This window comes from Engystomops pustulosus, chromosome 7, assembly GCF_040894005.1.
Source record: "Engystomops pustulosus chromosome 7, aEngPut4.maternal, whole genome shotgun sequence".
NCBI classification, from domain to species: Eukaryota; Metazoa; Chordata; class Amphibia; order Anura; family Leptodactylidae; genus Engystomops; species Engystomops pustulosus.
This window is the reverse complement of record NC_092417.1, coordinates 6309335-6327949: the sequence shown is the minus strand read 5'-3', so window position 1 is coordinate 6327949 and position 18615 is coordinate 6309335. Positions and strand designations below refer to the sequence as shown.

The 18615-nt window shown below is 51.4% G+C and overlaps 2 protein-coding genes across 3 annotated transcripts; both read left to right on the top strand.

Moving 5' to 3' along the window:
* On the top strand, nucleotides 1–10779 carry NDUFS2 (NADH:ubiquinone oxidoreductase core subunit S2). The gene is made up of 14 exons (XM_072114539.1): nucleotides 1–154; nucleotides 3528–3631; nucleotides 4009–4199; nucleotides 4267–4387; nucleotides 4771–4883; nucleotides 6411–6485; nucleotides 6556–6633; nucleotides 8860–8945; nucleotides 9237–9356; nucleotides 9430–9559; nucleotides 10122–10217; nucleotides 10309–10392; nucleotides 10468–10525; nucleotides 10604–10779. Exons 1-14 carry the CDS (start codon nucleotides 69–71, stop codon nucleotides 10639–10641), a joined length of 1380 nt encoding a protein of 459 aa, XP_071970640.1. The 5' UTR covers nucleotides 1–68; the 3' UTR covers nucleotides 10642–10779.
* A 260-nt stretch (nucleotides 10780–11039) lies between these two features.
* Nucleotides 11040–18335, top strand: FCER1G (Fc epsilon receptor Ig). 2 transcript variants are annotated; one of them, XM_072114557.1, is made up of 6 exons: nucleotides 11040–11141; nucleotides 13213–13355; nucleotides 13443–13493; nucleotides 13566–13634; nucleotides 14668–14688; nucleotides 17722–18335. In XM_072114557.1, exons 2-6 carry the CDS (start codon nucleotides 13263–13265, stop codon nucleotides 17782–17784), a joined length of 297 nt encoding a protein of 98 aa, XP_071970658.1. In that variant the 5' UTR covers nucleotides 11040–11141; nucleotides 13213–13262; the 3' UTR covers nucleotides 17785–18335. The 2 variants fall into 2 exon arrangements, with proteins under 2 accessions (XP_071970658.1, XP_071970657.1); XM_072114556.1 differs by having other exon boundaries at nucleotides 11045–11141; nucleotides 13165–13355.
* The last annotated feature ends 280 nt before the right edge of the window (nucleotides 18336–18615 follow it).

Sequence of the window (18615 nt, the reverse complement as noted above, 5' to 3'; positions counted from 1 at the left end):
GGGGTAGTGAAGCCGGAGCCGTACACCGGAAGTTCCCGGCTGTCAGTGCGCGCGGGCTGTCTGGGAAGATGGCGGCGCTCAGGGCTCTCGGGAGGCTGCGGGCACCTTCAGGGGCGTTTGCCGGGCACTGGCTGAGGGTGGCCCAACCGGTCAGGTAATGCAGGGGGAGGGCTGGGGGTCACCAGGAGGACGGGGTCACAGGTTCATTGCTGAATCCTGACCCTGAGGTCACCGGGGGAGGTGACACTGACAGGACGTGGGGAGAGAGAACCCCGGGACAGGGCACCAGCTCCCCCACAGATCCGTGCAGTGATTGGTCGGATGGATTAGGATATCAGCGCTTAGGAAAAGCTGGGTCATCTCTACAGGTTGTGTTGGACCGTGCAGGATCCCGGGAGAGCTGGGTAATGTCTATTACAGGGGTGCAGGATCCCGGTAGAGCTGGGTCATGTCTATTACAGGGGTGCAGGATCCCGGGAGAGCTGGGTCATGTCTATTACAGGGATGCAGGAGCCAGGGAGAGCTGGGTCATGTCTATTACAGGGGTGCAGGATCCCGGGAGAGCTGGGTCATGTCTATTACAGGGGTGCAGGATCCCGGAAGAGCTGGGTCATGTCTATTACAGGGTTGTAGGATCCCGGGAGAGCTGGGTCATGTCTATTACAGGGGTGCAGGATCCCGGGAGAGCTGGGTCATGTCTATTACAGAGGTGAGGAGACCGGGGGAGCTGGGTCATCTCTAATACAGGGGTGCAGGAGCCAGGGAGAGCTGGGTCATCTCTAATACAGGGGTGCAGGAGCCAGGGAGAGCTGGGTCATCTCTAATACAGGGGTGCAGGAGCCAGGGAGAGCTGGGTCATCTCTAATACAGGGGTGCAGGAGCCAGGGAGAGCTGGGTCATCTCTAATACAGGGGTGCTGGAGCCAGGGAGAGCTGGGTCATCTCTAATACAGGGGTGCTGGAGCCAGGGAGAGCTGGGTCATCTCTAATACAGGGGTGCTGGAGCCAGGGAGAGCTGGGTCATCTCTAATACAGGGGTGCTGGTGCCAGGGAGAGCTGGGTCATCTCTAATACAGGGGTGCTGGTGCCAGGGAGAGCTGGGTCATCTCTAATACAGGGGTGCAGGAGCCAGGGAGAGCTGGGTCATCTGTAATACAGGGGCTAGCACCCAAATTTCCCAGAGTGTAATAAACTGTTTCAGCTGAGATGAAGTTGTATGACTGTAACCTCTATCACCCAGCTTTCCTACAGCCCAGAATGCTAGGCGTTTCCCAAGTCTTACAGTGGTATAAGTATACACTGCTCAAAAAAGGAAAGGGGGCACTCAAATAACACAGCCTAGATCTGAATGAGTGAAATATTCTCAGTGAAGACTTTGTTCTGTAAAAGGTGAATGAGCTGACAACAAAATCCCCAAAAAATCATCAATGGAAATCAAATTTTTTAACCAATAGAGGCCTGATGCAATCTCCGTAAAACAAGACAAAATGAGGCTCAGTATTGTGTGTGGCCTCCACCTTCCTGTATGACCTCCCTACAACACCTCGGCATGCTCCTGATGAGGCTCAGTATTGTGTGTGGCCTCCACCTTCCTGTATGACCTCCCTACAACACCTCGGCATGCTCCTGATGAGGCTCAGTGTTGTGTGTGGCCTCCACCTTCCTGTATGACCTCCCTACAACACCTCGGCATGCTCCTGATGAGGCTCAGTATTGTGTGTGGCCTCCACATGCCTGTATGACCTCCCTACAACACCTCGGCATGCTCCTGATGAGGCTCAGTATTGTGTGTGGCCTCCACCTTCCTGTATGACCTCCCTACAACACCTCGGCATGCTCCTGATGAGGCTCAGTATTGTGTGTGGCCTCCACATGCCTGTATGACCTCACTACAACACCTGGGCATTCTCCTGATGAGGCTCAGTAGTGTGTGTGGTCTCTACGTGCCTGTATGACCTCCCTACAATGCCTCGGCATTCTCCTGATGAGGCTCAGTATTGTGTGTGGCCTCCACATGCCTGTGTGACCTCCCTACAACACCTCGGCATGCTCCTGATGAGGCTCAGTATTGTGTGTAGCCTCCACGTGCCTGTATGACCTCCCTACAACACCTGGGCAGCTCCTGATGAGGCTCAGTATTGTGTGTGTCCTCCACCTTCCTGTATGACCTCCCTACAACACCTCGGCATGCTCCTGATGAGGCTCAGTATTGTGTGTAGCCTCCACATGCCTGTATGACCTCCCTACAACACCTCGGCAGCTCCTGATGAGGCTCAGTATTGTGTGTGTGGACTCCACGTGCCTGTATGACCTCCATACAACACCTCGGCATGCTCCTGATGAGGCTCAGTATTGTGTGTGACCTCCACGTGCCTGTATGACCTCCCTACAACACCTCGGCATGCTCCTGATGATGCTCAGTATTGTGTGTGGCCTCCACGTGCCTGTATGACCTCCCTACAATGCCTCGGCATACTCCTGATGAGGCTCAGTATTGTGTGTGGCCTCCACGTGCCTGTATGACCTCCCTACAACACCTCGGCAGCTCCTGATGAGGTTGCGGATGTTCTCCTGTGGGATCTCCTCTCAGACCTGGACTAAAGCATCCGCCATTTCCTGGACAGTCTGTGATACAATGTGGACGGAGCGATACATGATGTCCGAGATGTGTTCCACTGGATTCGGGTCTGAGGAACAAGCGGGTCTGTCCATAGCTTCGCTGCCTTCATCTTGCAGGAGCTGCTGACAGTCCAGGCACATGAGGTCTAGTATTGTCCTACATTAGGAGGAACCCAGGGCCAAGCGCACCAGCATATGCTGTCACAAGGGTCCAAGGATCTCCTCTCGGTACCTAATGACAGTCGGGCCCCTCTGGTGAGCACATGGAGGGCTGTGCGGCCCCCACACCATTACTGACCCACTACCGGGACACTACGGGTCCTGCTGAAGGATGTTGCAGGCAGCAGTGTATATTGTTATAACATAAGCGTGGCAGGAATTCTGGTGCCTTGGAAAGCTGGGTGACTGATTTGGCCCATCTCATGACTAGTTACCTAGCTTTTCCCTCACCCTGCATAGTAATAATACCTGGCTATCCAGTGATATCGGAGCAAGGTGTTTCTTGTGATACTTGAAGGCAGAAATGCTGGAGCAATGGAAAGTTGGGTGTAGTCGTATATATGACCAGGATTATACCTGGTGACACCCAGCTTTTCCATCCTCCTGACTAGTAATTCTGACTTCTTATCCAGTGATATTGTTGTGTTACAGTATATGTAGGCAGTTTGCAGTCCTGAAAAGCTGGGTGACTACCAATTTGTCTACCCAAGGGGTGGTCACCCAGCTTTTCCACCATCCTGTATAGTAATGGTGCCTTGTAATGCAGTGATATAGGAGCAGGGAGTTTATTTCGCTATACGCCGGTCTGGAGTCTTGGGAAGCTGGGTGGCGCTGGTATTAACCTCATACAGTAGTGAGAAGTATTTTTGCTGTTTTAGGTTCACTAATTTTAAAATGTTTCAATTTTAGGGAGAAGCAATGGCAGCCGGACATGGAGTTCATGGAGCAGTACAGCGGCGCGGTCATGTACCCCAACGCCACCACCGCCAAATGGGTGCCCGCCCCCTGGCACGGTCAGTAATCCTGCAATGACTGCCCATACAGCTGAGGGTTTGTTACAGTTGTATCCAGTACTCCAAGTCCTTGATGACTCCAGACTGATACATTGTGACAAACCATCATTGGGTTACAAACGATACTTAGGTGAGGGTTTGTTACAATTGTATCCGGTCTAGTGATAGACTGTAATGTATGTGCAGTACCTCCCCCCTCCAGCAGATGCCCCTGCTACTACTGCTACTACTACTACTACTGCTGTGGTGTATGTGCAGTACCTCCCCCCTCCAGCAGATGTCCCTGCACCTACTACTTCTGCTACTGCTGTGGTGTATATGCAGTACCTCCTCCCTCCAGCAGATGTCCCCCTCTGACCTGCCTCCTTTCTGTACAGACAAGGACCCCCCTGCACACAGAAGCGTCTCTAACCTCACCATAAACTTTGGCCCCCAGCACCCTGCGGCTCATGGGGTGCTGCGCCTGGTCATGGAGCTCAGCGGGGAGTCTGTGAAGAAGTGCGACCCCCATGTGGGCCTCCTGCACCGCGGGACTGAGAAGCTGATAGAGTACAAGACCTACCTCCAGGTATGTGGGTGACTGGCGGGGTCAGGGGTCATGGTCGGGGTCATGTGACCAGCGTCCTCTCCCGCAGGCTCTGCCGTACTTTGACCGGCTGGACTACGTGTCCATGATGTGTAATGAGCAGTGCTACTCGCTGGCCGTGGAGAAGCTCCTCAACATCCGCCCCCCGCTGCGCGCCCAGTGGATCAGAGGTAAGTGCTCGCCCGCTGCTGACCCCCTTGTAGTGACATCACCCCCGCTGTAAGTGCTCGCCCGCTGTAGACCCCCCTTATAGTGACACCGCCCCCCGCTGCGCGCCCAGTGGATCAGAGTTAAGTGCTCGCCCGCTGCTGACCCCCCTTGTAGTGACACCACCTCCTACTGCGCGCCCAGTGGATCAGAGGTAAGTGCTCGCCCGCTACTGACCCCCCCTTATAGTGACATCGCCCCCCCGCTGCGCGCCCAGTGGATCAGAGGTAAGTGCTCGCCCGCTACTGACCCCCCTTGTAGTGACATTGTCCCCGCTGTAAGTGCTCGCCTGCTGTAGACCCCCCTTGTAGTGACACCGCCCCTTTAACTCTGCCCTTGTCTCCAGTGCTGTTTGCTGAGATAACACGAGTGATGAACCACATCATGGCGGTCGCCTGCCACGCCCTGGACATCGGGGCCATGACCCCATTCTTCTGGCTCTTTGAGGAGAGAGAGAAGGTGAGAAACCAGTCACACAGCAGCGCCCCCATCAGTCTGCAGGATGTGTCCGGTAATGCAGCTCAGCCATATTCACTTCTGAGCTGTAATACTACACATTACCTGTAGGGCTGGCAATGGTTCTAGATGAAAGCCAAATGTATTTCTAATTTGGAAAATCCCTTTAAAGGAAACTGTCAGCAGTATAGACCGCAGCCAGTGTTATGTATTGTTCCTGGAGAGATGTGTAATCAGCCCTCACACTGCTGTGCTCTGTGCTCCCTGCAGCCAGTGCTATGTATTGTCCCTGGAGAGATGTGTAATCAGACCTCACACTGCTGTGCTCTGTGCTCTCTGCAGCCAGTGTTATGTATTGTTCCTGGAGAGATGTGTAATCAGCCCTCACACTGCTGTGCTCTGTGCTCCCTGCAGCCAGTGCTATGTATTGTCCCTGGAGAGATGTGTAATCAGACCTCACACTGCTGTGCTCTGTGCTCTCTGCAGCCAGTGTTATGTATTGTTCCTGGAGAGATGTGTAATCAGCCCTCACACTGCTGTGCTCTGTGCTCCCTGCAGCCAGTGCTATGTATTGTCCCTGGAGAGATGTGTAATCAGACCTCACACTGCTGTGCTCTGTGCTCTCTGCAGCCAGTGTTATGTATTGTCCCTGAAGAGATGTGTAATCATACCTTACACTGCTGTGCTCTGTGCTCTCTGCAGCCAGTGTTATGTATTGTTCCTGGAGAGATGTGTAATCAGACCTCACACTGCTGTGCTCTGTGCTCTCTGCAGACAGTGTTATGTATTGTCCCTGGAGAGATGTGTAATCAGACCTCACACTGCTGTGCTCTGTGCTGCCAGTGTTATGTATTGTCCCTGGAGAGATGTGTAATCAGACCTCACACTGCTGTGCTCTGTGCTCTCTGCAGCCAGTGTTATGTATTGTCCTTGGAGAGATGTGTAATCAGACCTCACACTGCTGTGCTCTGTGCTCTCTGCAGCCAGTGTTATGTATTGTCCCTGGAGAGATGTGTAATCAGACCTCACACTGCTGTGCTCTGTGCTCCCTGCAGCCAGTGTTATGTATTGTCCCTGGAGAGATGTGTAATCAGACCTCACACTGCTGTGCCCTGTGCTCTCTGCAGCCAGTGTTATGTATTGTTCCTGGAGAGATGTGTAATCAGACCTCACACTGCTGTGCTCTGTGCTCTCTGCAGACAGTGTTATGTATTGTCCCTGGAGAGATGTGTAATCAGACCTCACACTGCTGTGCTCTGTGCTGCCAGTGTTATGTATTGTCCCTGGAGAGATGTGTAATCAGACCTCACACTGCTGTGCTCTGTGCTCTCTGCAGCCAGTGTTATGTATTGTCCTCAAGAGATGTGTTATACCTCACACTGCTGTGCTCTCTGCAACCCCTTCCACCACAGGTGCTCCCCTACAGCTACAGGGGGTGTGGAGCTCGGACAAGGAGCACAGCAGTGTGAGGAAGCCTCCATGACCTCTGCTTGCTGTCAGTGAATGTGATCCCTCTGTCTTGTCTTGCAGATGTTTGAGTTCTATGAGCGGGTGTCGGGTGCTCGGATGCACGCAGCCTACGTCCGCCCCGGTGGGGTGCACCAGGTGTGGTATATTCCTCTACCCCCTGTATATTATTGGGGCCCCTCTGCTGACTATCCCCTCTACCCCCTAGGACATGCCGCTCGGATTGATGGACGACATCTACGAGTTCATAAAGAACTTCTCGCTGCGATTGGACGAACTGGAGGAGGTGAGCGGGTAACGGCGGGGAGGGGCATGGGGCTCACTCCACCAGGGGGCGCTGTGTAATATCCTGTACATAGCAGGGTATCTCCTGTATCCTCCACCAGGGGGCGCTGTATTATATCCTGTACATAGCGGGGGATCTCCTGTATCCACCACCAGGGGGCGCTGTATTATATCCTGTACATAGCAGGGTATCTCCTGTATCCTCCACCAGGGGGCGCTGTATTATATCCTGTACATAGCGGGGGATCTCCTGTACCCACCACCAGGGGGGCGCTGTATTATATCCTGTACATAGCGGGGGATCTCCTGTACCCACCACCAGGGGGGCGCTGTATTATATCCTGTACATAGCGGGGGATCTCCTGTACCCACCACCGGGGGGCGCTGTATTATATCCTGTACATAGCGGGGGATCTCCTGTACCCACCACCGGGGGGCGCTGTATTATATCCTGTACATAGCGGGGGATCTCCTGTACCCACCACCGGGGGGCGCTGTATTATATCCTGTACATAGCGGGGGATCTCCTGTACCCACCACCGGGGGGCGCTGTATTATATCCTGTACATAGCGGGGGATCTCCTGTACCCACCACCAGGGGGGCGCTGTATTATATCCTGTACATAGCGGGGGATCTCCTGTACCCACCACCAGGGGGCGCTGTATTATATCCTGTACATAGCGGGGGATCTCCTGTACCCACCACCAGGGGGCGCTGTATTATATCCTGTACATAGCGGGGGATCTCCTGTATCCACCACCGGGGGGCGCTGTATTATATCCTGTACATAGCGGGGGATCTCCTGTACCCACCACCGGGGGGCGCTGTATTATATCCTGTACATAGCGGGGGGTCTCCTGTGCCCACCACCGGGGGGCGCTGTATTATATCCTGTACATAGCGGGGGGTCTCCTGTGCCCACCACCGGGGGGCGCTGTATTATATCCTGTACATAGCGGGGGATCTCCTGTACCCACCACCAGGGGGCGCTGTATTATATCCTGTACATAGCGGGGGATCTCCTGTACCCACCACCAGGGGGGCGCTGTATTATATCCTGTACATAGCGGGGGATCTCCTGTACCCACCACCAGGGGGCGCTGTATTATATCCTGTACATAGCGGGGGATCTCCTGTACCCACCACCAGGGGGCGCTGTATTATATCCTGTACATAGCGGGGGATCTCCTGTATCCACCACCGGGGGGCGCTGTATTATATCCTGTACATAGCGGGGGATCTCCTGTACCCACCACCGGGGGGCGCTGTATTATATCCTGTACATAGCGGGGGGTCTCCTGTGCCCACCACCGGGGGGCGCTGTATTATATCCTGTACATAGCGGGGGGTCTCCTGTGCCCACCACCAGGGGGCGCTGTATTATATCCTGTACATAGCGGGGGATCTCCTGTACCCACCACCAGGGGGCGCTGTATTATATCCTGTACATAGCGGGGGATCTCCTGTATCCACCACCGGGGGGCGCTGTATTATATCCTGTACATAGCGGGGGGTCTCCTGTACCCACCACCGGGGGGCGCTGTATTATATCCTGTACATAGCGGGGGGTCTCCTGTGCCCACCACCGGGGGGCGCTGTATTATATCCTGTACATAGCGGGGGGTCTCCTGTGCCCACCACCGGGGGGCGCTGTATTATATCCTGTACATAGCGGGGGATCTCCTGTGCCCACCACCGGGGGGCGCTGTATTATATCCTGTACATAGCGGGGGATCTCCTGTACCCACCACCAGGGGGCGCTGTATTATATCCTGTACATAGCGGGGGATCTCCTGTACCCACCACCAGGGGGGCGCTGTATTATATCCTGTACATAGCGGGGGATCTCCTGTACCCACCACCGGGGGGCGCTGTATTATATCCTGTACATAGCGGGGGATCTCCTGTACCCACCACCGGGGGGCGCTGTATTATATCCTGTACATGGCGGGGGATCTCCTGTACCCACCACCGGGGGGCGCTGTATTATATCCTGTACATAGCGGGGGATCTCCTGTACCCACCACCAGGGGGCGCTGTATTATATCCTGTACATAGCGGGGGATCTCCTGTACCCACCACCGGGGGGCGCTGTATTATATCCTGTACATAGCAGGGGATCTCCTGTACCCACCACCGGGGGGCGCTGTATTATATCCTGTACATAGCAGGGCATCTCCTGTACCCACCACCAGGGGGCGCTGTATTATATAATCTCTCTTGTAGATGCTGACAAATAACCGGATCTGGAAGAACCGGACGGTGGGGATCGGGGTGGTCTCCGCTGAGGACGCCTTGAATTACGGCTTCAGGTAGGGTCCTGCCTTGTGCTGACATTACTCTGCATGCAGAGCTTCTCCTTTCCTCACACTGCTGTGCTGCTAGATCTCTGCATTGCGTTACTCCACAGCACCTTCTCTGCTCTGAGGGAGTGCTGTAGTGCAGTTCAGTGCAGAGAGCTCAGAGCACAGCAGTGTGAGGACTGAGATATACTATAGTACTGTACATCAGAGTACAGAGATGGCTGACCTGACTTCCATATTATGAAGTCTTTGACCTCTGGTGTGGGGGATCCTGTGACCCCGTGTCCTGTCTCCTCACAGCGGGGTGATGCTCCGGGGCTCAGGGATCCAGTGGGACATCCGCAAGTCTCAGCCCTACGACGTCTACGACCAGGTGGAGTTCGATGTTCCCATCGGTTCTAATGGAGACTGTTATGACAGGTGAGTGGGCGGAGTTATGTATACATTGCCCCACCCCCTGTACCTTTCCTGACCCCCATGGCTCCGCCCCCAGGTACCTGTGTCGTGTGGAGGAGATGCGCCAGTCCCTGAGGATCATCCTGCAGAGTCTGAACAAGATGCCCGAGGGCGAGATCAAGGTGGACGACGCCAAGATCTCTCCCCCCAAGAGGTCTGAGATGAAGGTATGAGGGCGGGGCTACTGGTGGAGGAGGGGCTTATATAACGGACATGGAGCTCCCCTCGAAGGTCTGTGTGATGTAGTGTGTATGATGTGACGGATGTGGAGCTCTCCTCCGAGGTCTGTGTGATGTAGGGTGTATGATGTGACGGATGTGGAGCTCTCCTCCGAGGTCTGTGTGATGTAGTGTGTATGATGTGACTGATGTGAAGCTCTCCTCCGAGGTCTGTGTGATGTAGGGTGTATGATGTGACGGATGTGGAGCTCTCCTCTGAGGTCTGTGTGATGTAGGGTGTATGATGTGACGGATGTGGAGCTCTCCTCTGAGGTCTGTGTGATGTAGTGTGTATGATGTGACGGATGTGGAGCTCTCCTCCGAGGTCTGTGTGATGTAGTGTGTATGATGTGACGGATGTGGAGCTCTCCTCCGAGGTCTGTGTGATGTAGTGTGTATGATGTGACGGATGTGGAGCTCTCCTCTGAGGTCTGTGTGATGTGTGTATGATGGAGCTCCCCTCAAAGGGGCAGTGTGTCCTAGTGACAAACTATTAACCCTTGCTTTCCAGCGCTCCATGGAATCATTGATCCATCACTTCAAGCTGTATACAGAGGGCTACCAAGTGCCCCCCGGAGCCACCTACACGGCCATCGAGGCTCCCAAGGTATGTGGGGGGAGGAGCAGATACTTGGGGTTGTCCCCTGTGGCTGACCCTGTCTTCGGCCGGCTGTGATCCTTTGGCTTCCTCCTTCTAGGGTGAGTTTGGGGTCTACCTGGTGTCCGATGGCTCCAGCCGCCCGTACCGCTGCAAGATCAAGGCCCCCGGATTCGCTCACCTGGTAAGTGTCGCCCCTCCCCCGTGCCCCGTGTACTGGCGGCCATCTTGTATATATCATCTCTCCCTCCTCCTCCAGGCCGGCCTGGACATGATGTCACAAGGTCACATGCTCGCTGACGTGGTCGCCATCATCGGTGAGTGTTGGGGGCGGGGCTTACATTACGGGTCGCGTGTTTTTTGCCGTATACTAACCCAGCTTTTCCCTCTCACAGGAACTCAGGACATCGTCTTTGGAGAAGTCGACCGATAATTGTGCCGTTTGTAGATTTAGCGATGCTGTGGTCACGCCCCCCAGTACTGATGCTCCGCCCCGTCCTGACATCTCGGGTTATTTAACGTTGTGCTTGTAAAAATCTGAAAATAAAGTCTCTGGTTTCTTATTGGACAACGTCTGAGTGGTCATCACGTTCTGCGCCGCCCATGTGTCCGTGTAACCGCCCACATCATGTACCGTATTGGCGCCTACAGAGTCGCTGATACAATGTGGTGTAGGTGGGTGGGGCTTCAGCTGCTGGAGGAATCAAGTAAAATTCATGCGCAGGGTGGCGGACAATCCTGTAAATGTTCTCCGAGCAAAATGGGGAACTTCCAGTTTATATTGCAAAACCCAGAAGCGAGAGAGAAAATAACCCTGTTATCAGCAGGCGGGGGGCGGGGGAGGGGCGGTGCTTCCTATGTGGGTCTGGACAGTGGTGGAGAGATCCGCTCTGCAGAGTCTGACCAGAATACAGACGGCGCTGACACCTCCAGGTAATGGCCGGGGCTCCCATAGAGTTACACTGATCATGGATCCGATGGGGTGGACTTTTATATTTAGGTTTATTTCTTGTATCTATAAATTATTTTGTTAGTAAATTTTTAGTTTTTCTTAGATTTTTTTTTTATGGCCCCTCGTCACCCCTGGGGTCCAGACATCTGCTGTGAGTTCAGGTTTGGGGGTGATTTCTCTGGGGTCTTCATCCATGTGTTCCGCTCCTTCCCCCCTCCCCTTGTCGGTTGCGGTCCCGCAGCTCTATATGGCGGCCATGGAAACTATATATCAGGGGGGCGGCCTCTAAGAAACCCCATTTATCCCCCCCATAGTGAGGCGAGTTTTATGCCTCAGACGTCGTCCTGTGTCCGGACCCTGATACGAGAGATGAATCTGGAGACCTTGAATATTAAGAGATTCTCCTGGCAGGACGAGCGTCTCCCTCATCCCCTTCTCTCATGGACCAGCTCCAGGCTGGACGAGCGTCTCCCTCATCCCCTTCTCTTGTGGACCGGCTCCAGGCAGGACGAGCGTCTCCCTCATCCCCTTCTCTCATGGACCAGCTCCAGGCTGGACGAGCGTCTCCCTCATCCCCTTCTCTCGTGGACCGGCTCCAGGCTGGACGAGCGTCTCCCTCTCCCTCATCCCCTTCTCTCATGGACCAGCTCCAGGCAGGACGAGCGTCTCCCTCATCCCCTTCTCTCATGGACCAGCTCCAGGCTGGACGAGCGTCTCCCTCATCCCCTTCTCTCGTGGACCGGCTCCAGGCTGGACGAGCGTCTCCCTCTCCCTCATCCCCTTCTCTCGTGGGACCGGCTCCAGGCTGGATGAGCGTCTCCCTCTCCCTCATCCCCTTCTCTCATGGACCAGCTCCAGGCAGGACGAGCGTCTCCCTCTCCCTCATCCCCTTCTCTCATGGACCAGCTCCAGGCAGGACGAGCGTCTCCCTCATCCCCTTCTCTCATGGACCAGCTCCAGGCTGGACGAGCGTCTCCCTCATCCCCTTCTCTCGTGGACCGGCTCCAGGCTGGACGAGCGTCTCCCTCTCCCTCATCCCCTTCTCTCGTGGGACCGGCTCCAGGCTGGACGAGCGTCTCCCTCATCCCCTTCTCTCATGGACCGGCTCCAGGCTGGACGAGCGTCTCCCTCATCCCCTTCTCTCGTGGACCGGCTCCAGGCTGGACGAGCGTCTCCCTCTCCCTCATCCCCTTCTCTCGTGGGACCGGCTCCAGGCTGGACGAGCGTCTCCCTCATCCCCTTCTCTCATGGACCAGCTCCAGGCAGGACGAGCGTCTCCCTCATCCCCTTCTCTCATGGACCGGTCCATAAAATACAGCGAGTAGTAGTAGAAGGGCCCCCAGGGACGCGCTGACGAATACCTGAAGCCCCTATGTGGTGGAGTATCCCGGACCCCGAGTACCGGGAAATATACACAGTTCTCAAACGCCAAATATTCCCTCAATTTGTTTGTGTGTTTTAAAAAAAAATGTGGGGATTATTTTGTTTTTGTTAATTTAAGAGCGAGAGATTCTACAGGTCAGAGGTGAAATTCTCTGCTCTGATATAAACCCCGTAGGGTGAGTGTCCAGGCCGCCCTGGGGGTCACATTCAATAGTAGAAATACCCCCCTCCCCCCCAGTGATCCCTAATTCTGTCTCCGTTCCTAAGGCAGTCCCTCTCCCGTTTACTCTAGTTCTGGGCCCCAAAATGTAGACGATCATCCGACCTCTCCTCTCGTTTTGTTGGTCGGCCCGAGGTCTGTCCCTCCCTATAATCTCATATTCCCTCGAGGTCGTAGGTTCAATCTGGTTTTCTTTAGAGTAGATGGGACCTCACAAGCCCCTATTATCACCTGCGGGGGTCTGGGGATCATGGGGGGCAACAGGAACTACAGTGAAGGCGCCTCCTCCCCGGTGTCTTCAGGGGTCCCCCCCAGTCTGTGCCCTAGATCAGTGGTCAGTCATGTATCCCTGGATATCAGACTTGAGGTGCACAAAGTCTAGTAATCTGCCTCCTCCTCAGTATCCGGCAGCTGCAGGTAAAGCCGTCAGTAATTTCTGCATCCCCCAGTGTCCCGGTCAGTGCGGACCACCACCTGTAACGTCGGATATATTTGAGCCATGGGAATGCAGGAGCCGGACATCTGCTACGTCCTGGATGGGATCCTCTTCCTCTATGGAATTGTCCTCACCGCTCTCTACTGCCACCTCAAGGTGAGGGCATTGTGCCCTGGTGGGGGGTATCTTCTGGTGTGTTGTGTCTCTATAGATCACCCCCATCCTCCACCTTCTCTCTCGTAGGTGAAGACGGCTAAAGCCAAGAAGGCGATTCAGGCGGCGGGTCTGTACGAGGTGACTATTAGGAGCCGCCATGTTTAGTGTCCCCGCGCCCCTGTCCTGGTGCTCACTCTCTTCTCTCCGCAGCATCTCAAGTGTCCGGACAAGCAGATCTACAGCGAGATCGGGAAGGGGGAGGCCGAGATGGGAATGAAGGTAATAACCATGTCCTCACACTGCTGTGCACAGCACTACAGCCGGCACAGAGCACAGCAGTGTGAGGACACAACCCTCACACTGCCATCTAATCAGAGACTGCAGAGCTGACACTCTACTCCCCCCGCGGTGAGATCCGCAGCCCTCGGCCCACACACACACACACGTGAGACGTCACAGCTTCCTCATAGTGAAAGAAAGTCGTGTCCATCGCTTGCTGACCGCTTCCTGGGCCCCGCTCGTCTCTAACGTATCCCTCCCACATCACCACAAGCTCCTTACACTAGGGGCTAGAGTGCAAGCTCTTCTGACAAGAGAGGACCAGATACATTTACCAAACTGTTTGACATCTTGTGTTTTTAAGATCTCTGCTTGCTTTTGGTGAATGAGAAGATTTGTTTTTAGGTCTGCATCGGCTATTAGGCATTGTGCCTGCGTAGTTTGTGTGTGTTGTTAGTAGCAGCAGGACTGTGAGAAATGCATTCATATTCCAGGATTGTGTTGAGGGTAAGGCCTCACACTGCTGTGCTCACTGCAGCCATTGTTAGGTTTTGTCCCTGGAGAGATGTGTAATCAGACCTGTGTGTCTGTTCTTAGTAACAGCAGGACTGTGAAATATGGATTTATGTTCCAGAACTGTACATTACGGGTGTGTGTGCACACTGTTATCCTCTGTGCTCTCTGCACTACGACACCCCTCAGCCTGGCTCCAAGTATACACTGGGACCGGTATGTTTGGGTTCTGCAGCAGTCACTCAGAGCAGAGGGGAGGAGTTATGAATCAGCTCAATGCAGAGAGCTTAGAGCACAGCAGTGTGAGACTAATGACATCTAAGAGGTAGACACTATTTACGCACAGCAAAATTAAAAGAAAAAGAATGTATCAATTCGCTGACAACAAGCAACCAGGTGGGAATAGGTAGAGACCTGACCACTGGCTAAGAGAGGATGTGCCCCCCGCTCTGGGGTCTTCAGTCTTTCTGTGTAGTATAAAGTAATGTCACCCGAGACTCATCATATCTGTCTCTTACAGGGAGCCGAAGGAGTCTACACCGTAAGTACCCACCCCCGGCCTGACTGTATCACACGTGAGATTAGATACACAGTTCAGCAGACGGTATCACACAGGATATGATTAGATACACAGCTCAGTAGTATCACACAGGAGAGGATTAGATACACAGCTCAGTAGTATCACACAGGAGAGGATTAGATACACAGCTCAGCAGACAGTATCACACAGGATAGGATTAGATACATGGCTCAGCAGACAGTATCACACAGGATAGGATTAGATACATGGCTCAGCAGACAGTATCACACAGGATAGGATTAGATACATGGCTCAGCAGACAGTATCACACAGGATAGGATTAGATACACAGTTCAGCAGTCAGTATCACACAGGAGAGGATTAGATACACAGCTCAGCAGTCAGTATCACACAGGATATGATTAGATACACAGCTCAGCAATCCGTATCACATAGGATAGGATCAGATACACAGCTCAGCAGTATCACACAGGAGAGGATTAGATACACAGCTCAGCAGTATCACACAGGATAAGATTAGATACACAGCTCAGCAGACAGTATCACACAGGAGAGGATTAGATACACAGCTCAGCGGTATCACACAGGAGAGGATTAGCTAAATTATACACCGTTCATAAGACTATCACACATGATAGGTTTAGATACTCAGCTCAGCAGACAGTATCACATAGGATAGAATTAGATACAAAACTCAATAGACTTTCTTACTGTAAAAAAAATTAGATACACAGCTCAGCAGGCAGTATGACACATGGTAGGATAAGATACACAGCTCAGCAGTATCACACAGGATAGGATTAGATACACAGCTCAGCGGTATCACACAGGGTAGGATTAGATACACATGATAGGATTAGATACACAATTCAACAGAATTTCATACAATAAAGGATTAGATACACAGGTCAGCAGGCAGTATCAGGCAGGATAGATTTAGATACATCATTCACATCTCAGCAGACAGTATAACACATAATAGGATTGGATATATCACACACAACTCAGAAGACTGTATAACAAGAAATATGATTAGATACATCATACACATCTTGGCAAACAGTATCACACAGGATAGGATTATATAAATCACACCTAGCTCAACATACAATATAACACGTAATAGGATTAGATACACAGGTTAGCAGACAGTATCACACAGGATAGGATTATATAAATCGCACACAGCTCAGCAGACTGTATAACACGTAATAGGATTAGATACATCATACACAGCTTGGCATACAGTATGACACGTAATAGGATTAGATGCATCATACACAGTTTGCCATACATTATGACACTTAATAGGATTAGATACTGTATGCCATGCTGTGCATGATGTATGACACGTAATAGGATTAGATACTGTATGCCAAGCTGTGCATGATGTATGACACGTAATAGGATTAGATACATCATGCACAGCTTGGCATACAGTATGACACGTAATAGGATTAGATACATCATGCACAGCTTGGCATACAGTATGACACGTAATAGGATTAGATACATCATGCACAGCTTGGCATACAGTATGACACGTATTAGGATTAGATACATCATGCACAGCTTGGCATACAGTATGACACGTAATAGGATTAGATACATCATGCACAGCTTGGCATACAGTATGACACGTAATAGGATTAGATACATCATGCACAGCTTGGCATACAGTATGACACGTAATAGGATTAGATACATCATGCACAGCTTGGCATACAGTATGACACGTAATAGGATTAGATACATCATACACAGCTTGGCATACAGTATGACACGTAATAGGATTAGATACATCATGCACAGCTTGGCATACAGTATGACACGTAATAGGATTAGATACATCATGCACAGCTTGGCATACAGTATGACACGTAATAGGATTAGATACATCATGCACAGCTTGGCATACAGTATGACACGTAATAGGATTAGATACATCATGCACATCTTGGCATACAGTATGACACGTATTAGGATTAGATACATCATACACAGCTTGGCATACAGTATGACACGTAATAGGATTAGATACATCATGCACAGCTTGGCATACAGTATGACACGTAATAGGATTAGATACATCATGCACAGCTTGGCATACAGTATGACACGTATTAGGATTAGATACATCATGCACAGCTTGGCATACAGTATGACACGTAATAGGATTAGATACATCATACACAGCTTGGCATACAGTATGACACGTAATAGGATTAGATACATCATGCACAGCTTGGCATACAGTATGACACGTAATAGGATTAGATACATCATGCACAGCTTGGCATACAGTATGACACGTAATAGGATTAGATACATCATACACAGCTTGGCATACAGTATGACACGTATTAGGATTAGATACATCATACACAGCTTGGCATACAGTATGACACTTAATAGGATTAGATACTGTATGCCATGCTGTGCATGATGTATGACACGTAATAGGATTAGATACATCATGCACAGCTTGGCATACAGTATGACACGTAATAGGATTAGATACATCATACGCAGCTTGGCATACAGTATGACACGTATTAGGATTAGATACATCATACACAGCTTGGCATACAGTATGACACTTAATAGGATTAGATACTGTATGCCATGCTGTGCATGATGTATGACACGTAATAGGATTAGATACATCATGCACAGCTTGGCATACAGTATGACACGTAATAGGATTAGATACTGTATGCCAAGCTGTGCATGATGTATGACACGTAATAGGATTAGATACATCATGCACAGCTTGGCATACAGTATGACACTTAATAGGATTAGATACTGTATGCCATGCTGTGCATGATGTATGACACGTAATAGGATTAGATACTGTATGCCAAGCTGTGCATGATGTATGACACGTAATAGGATTAGATACATCATGCACAGCTTGGCATACAGTATGACACGTAATAGGATTAGATACATCATACACAGCTTGGCATACAGTATGACACGTAATAGGATTAGATGCATCATCTTTAGGATTCTTCTCTTGTATTTTAGGGTCTTGGACCCACAGAAAAGGCGACTTATGAGACCCTTCATTGTCAAGACAAAAATAACTGACCCCCGGGGGGCGAGCGCTGATGTTGGATGTCTCCGCCTCTTTGTATATAGCGAACAATGTGAACCTCTCCTCTTTGTCTCATAACCTTTTTCAATATCAATATTCACTGGCTCACAAACTGATTACTGGCATTGTTCATATTCTTTTGTCAGTAAAGTTTATTGAATTTATTATTCGTGCCATAGTGGCCAATCAGAATTCAGCTTTCATGTTCTAACCTGTGAAAAATGAGAGGTAAATTGTGATTTGTTGCTATGAGCGATGAGGCTTCAGTTTGTCTTGTAGGCCTCGACTCTGATATTTGTATGTCATGGCCTATTTATGGGTCCAGCATCTATGAATGTAGTGATATGGCACAAACTCTGTCGCCACAAGCACTTGTTTCAATAAACTTTATTTATACTAGTGGTCATCCCCTTCATGTATATTGTTATGCTATACCTGCAGCCTCTGTATGGTGAGGGTGATGTGATGCTATATGAGTATTACGCCATTTCTTGCTGCATGTACCTTTTGTATTTTTCCTTGCTAATAAATAGCTGTGGGTGAATCCCTGTGTGTATAGTTATTGTGCAGCGACATGCTGGGAGTTGTTCTCTATATGTGTATTTTGGGTGCTCTCGCATCCCTATGAGCGCAGTCTCATACGGGAAGCGACACTTCCTTCCTGAGGTTTTGTAGCTGCAGCCACAGTGAGAAGTCCTTGGATCCTTAAAGGGACAGTCTACATTGTGTACCTCATGGGTATTTGTGGCTCAGGAGGGGGGGGGGGTCTAGATTTTTCTACAAACCCACATGCAGGAGCATGGACTCCCTGTACACCAAACAGT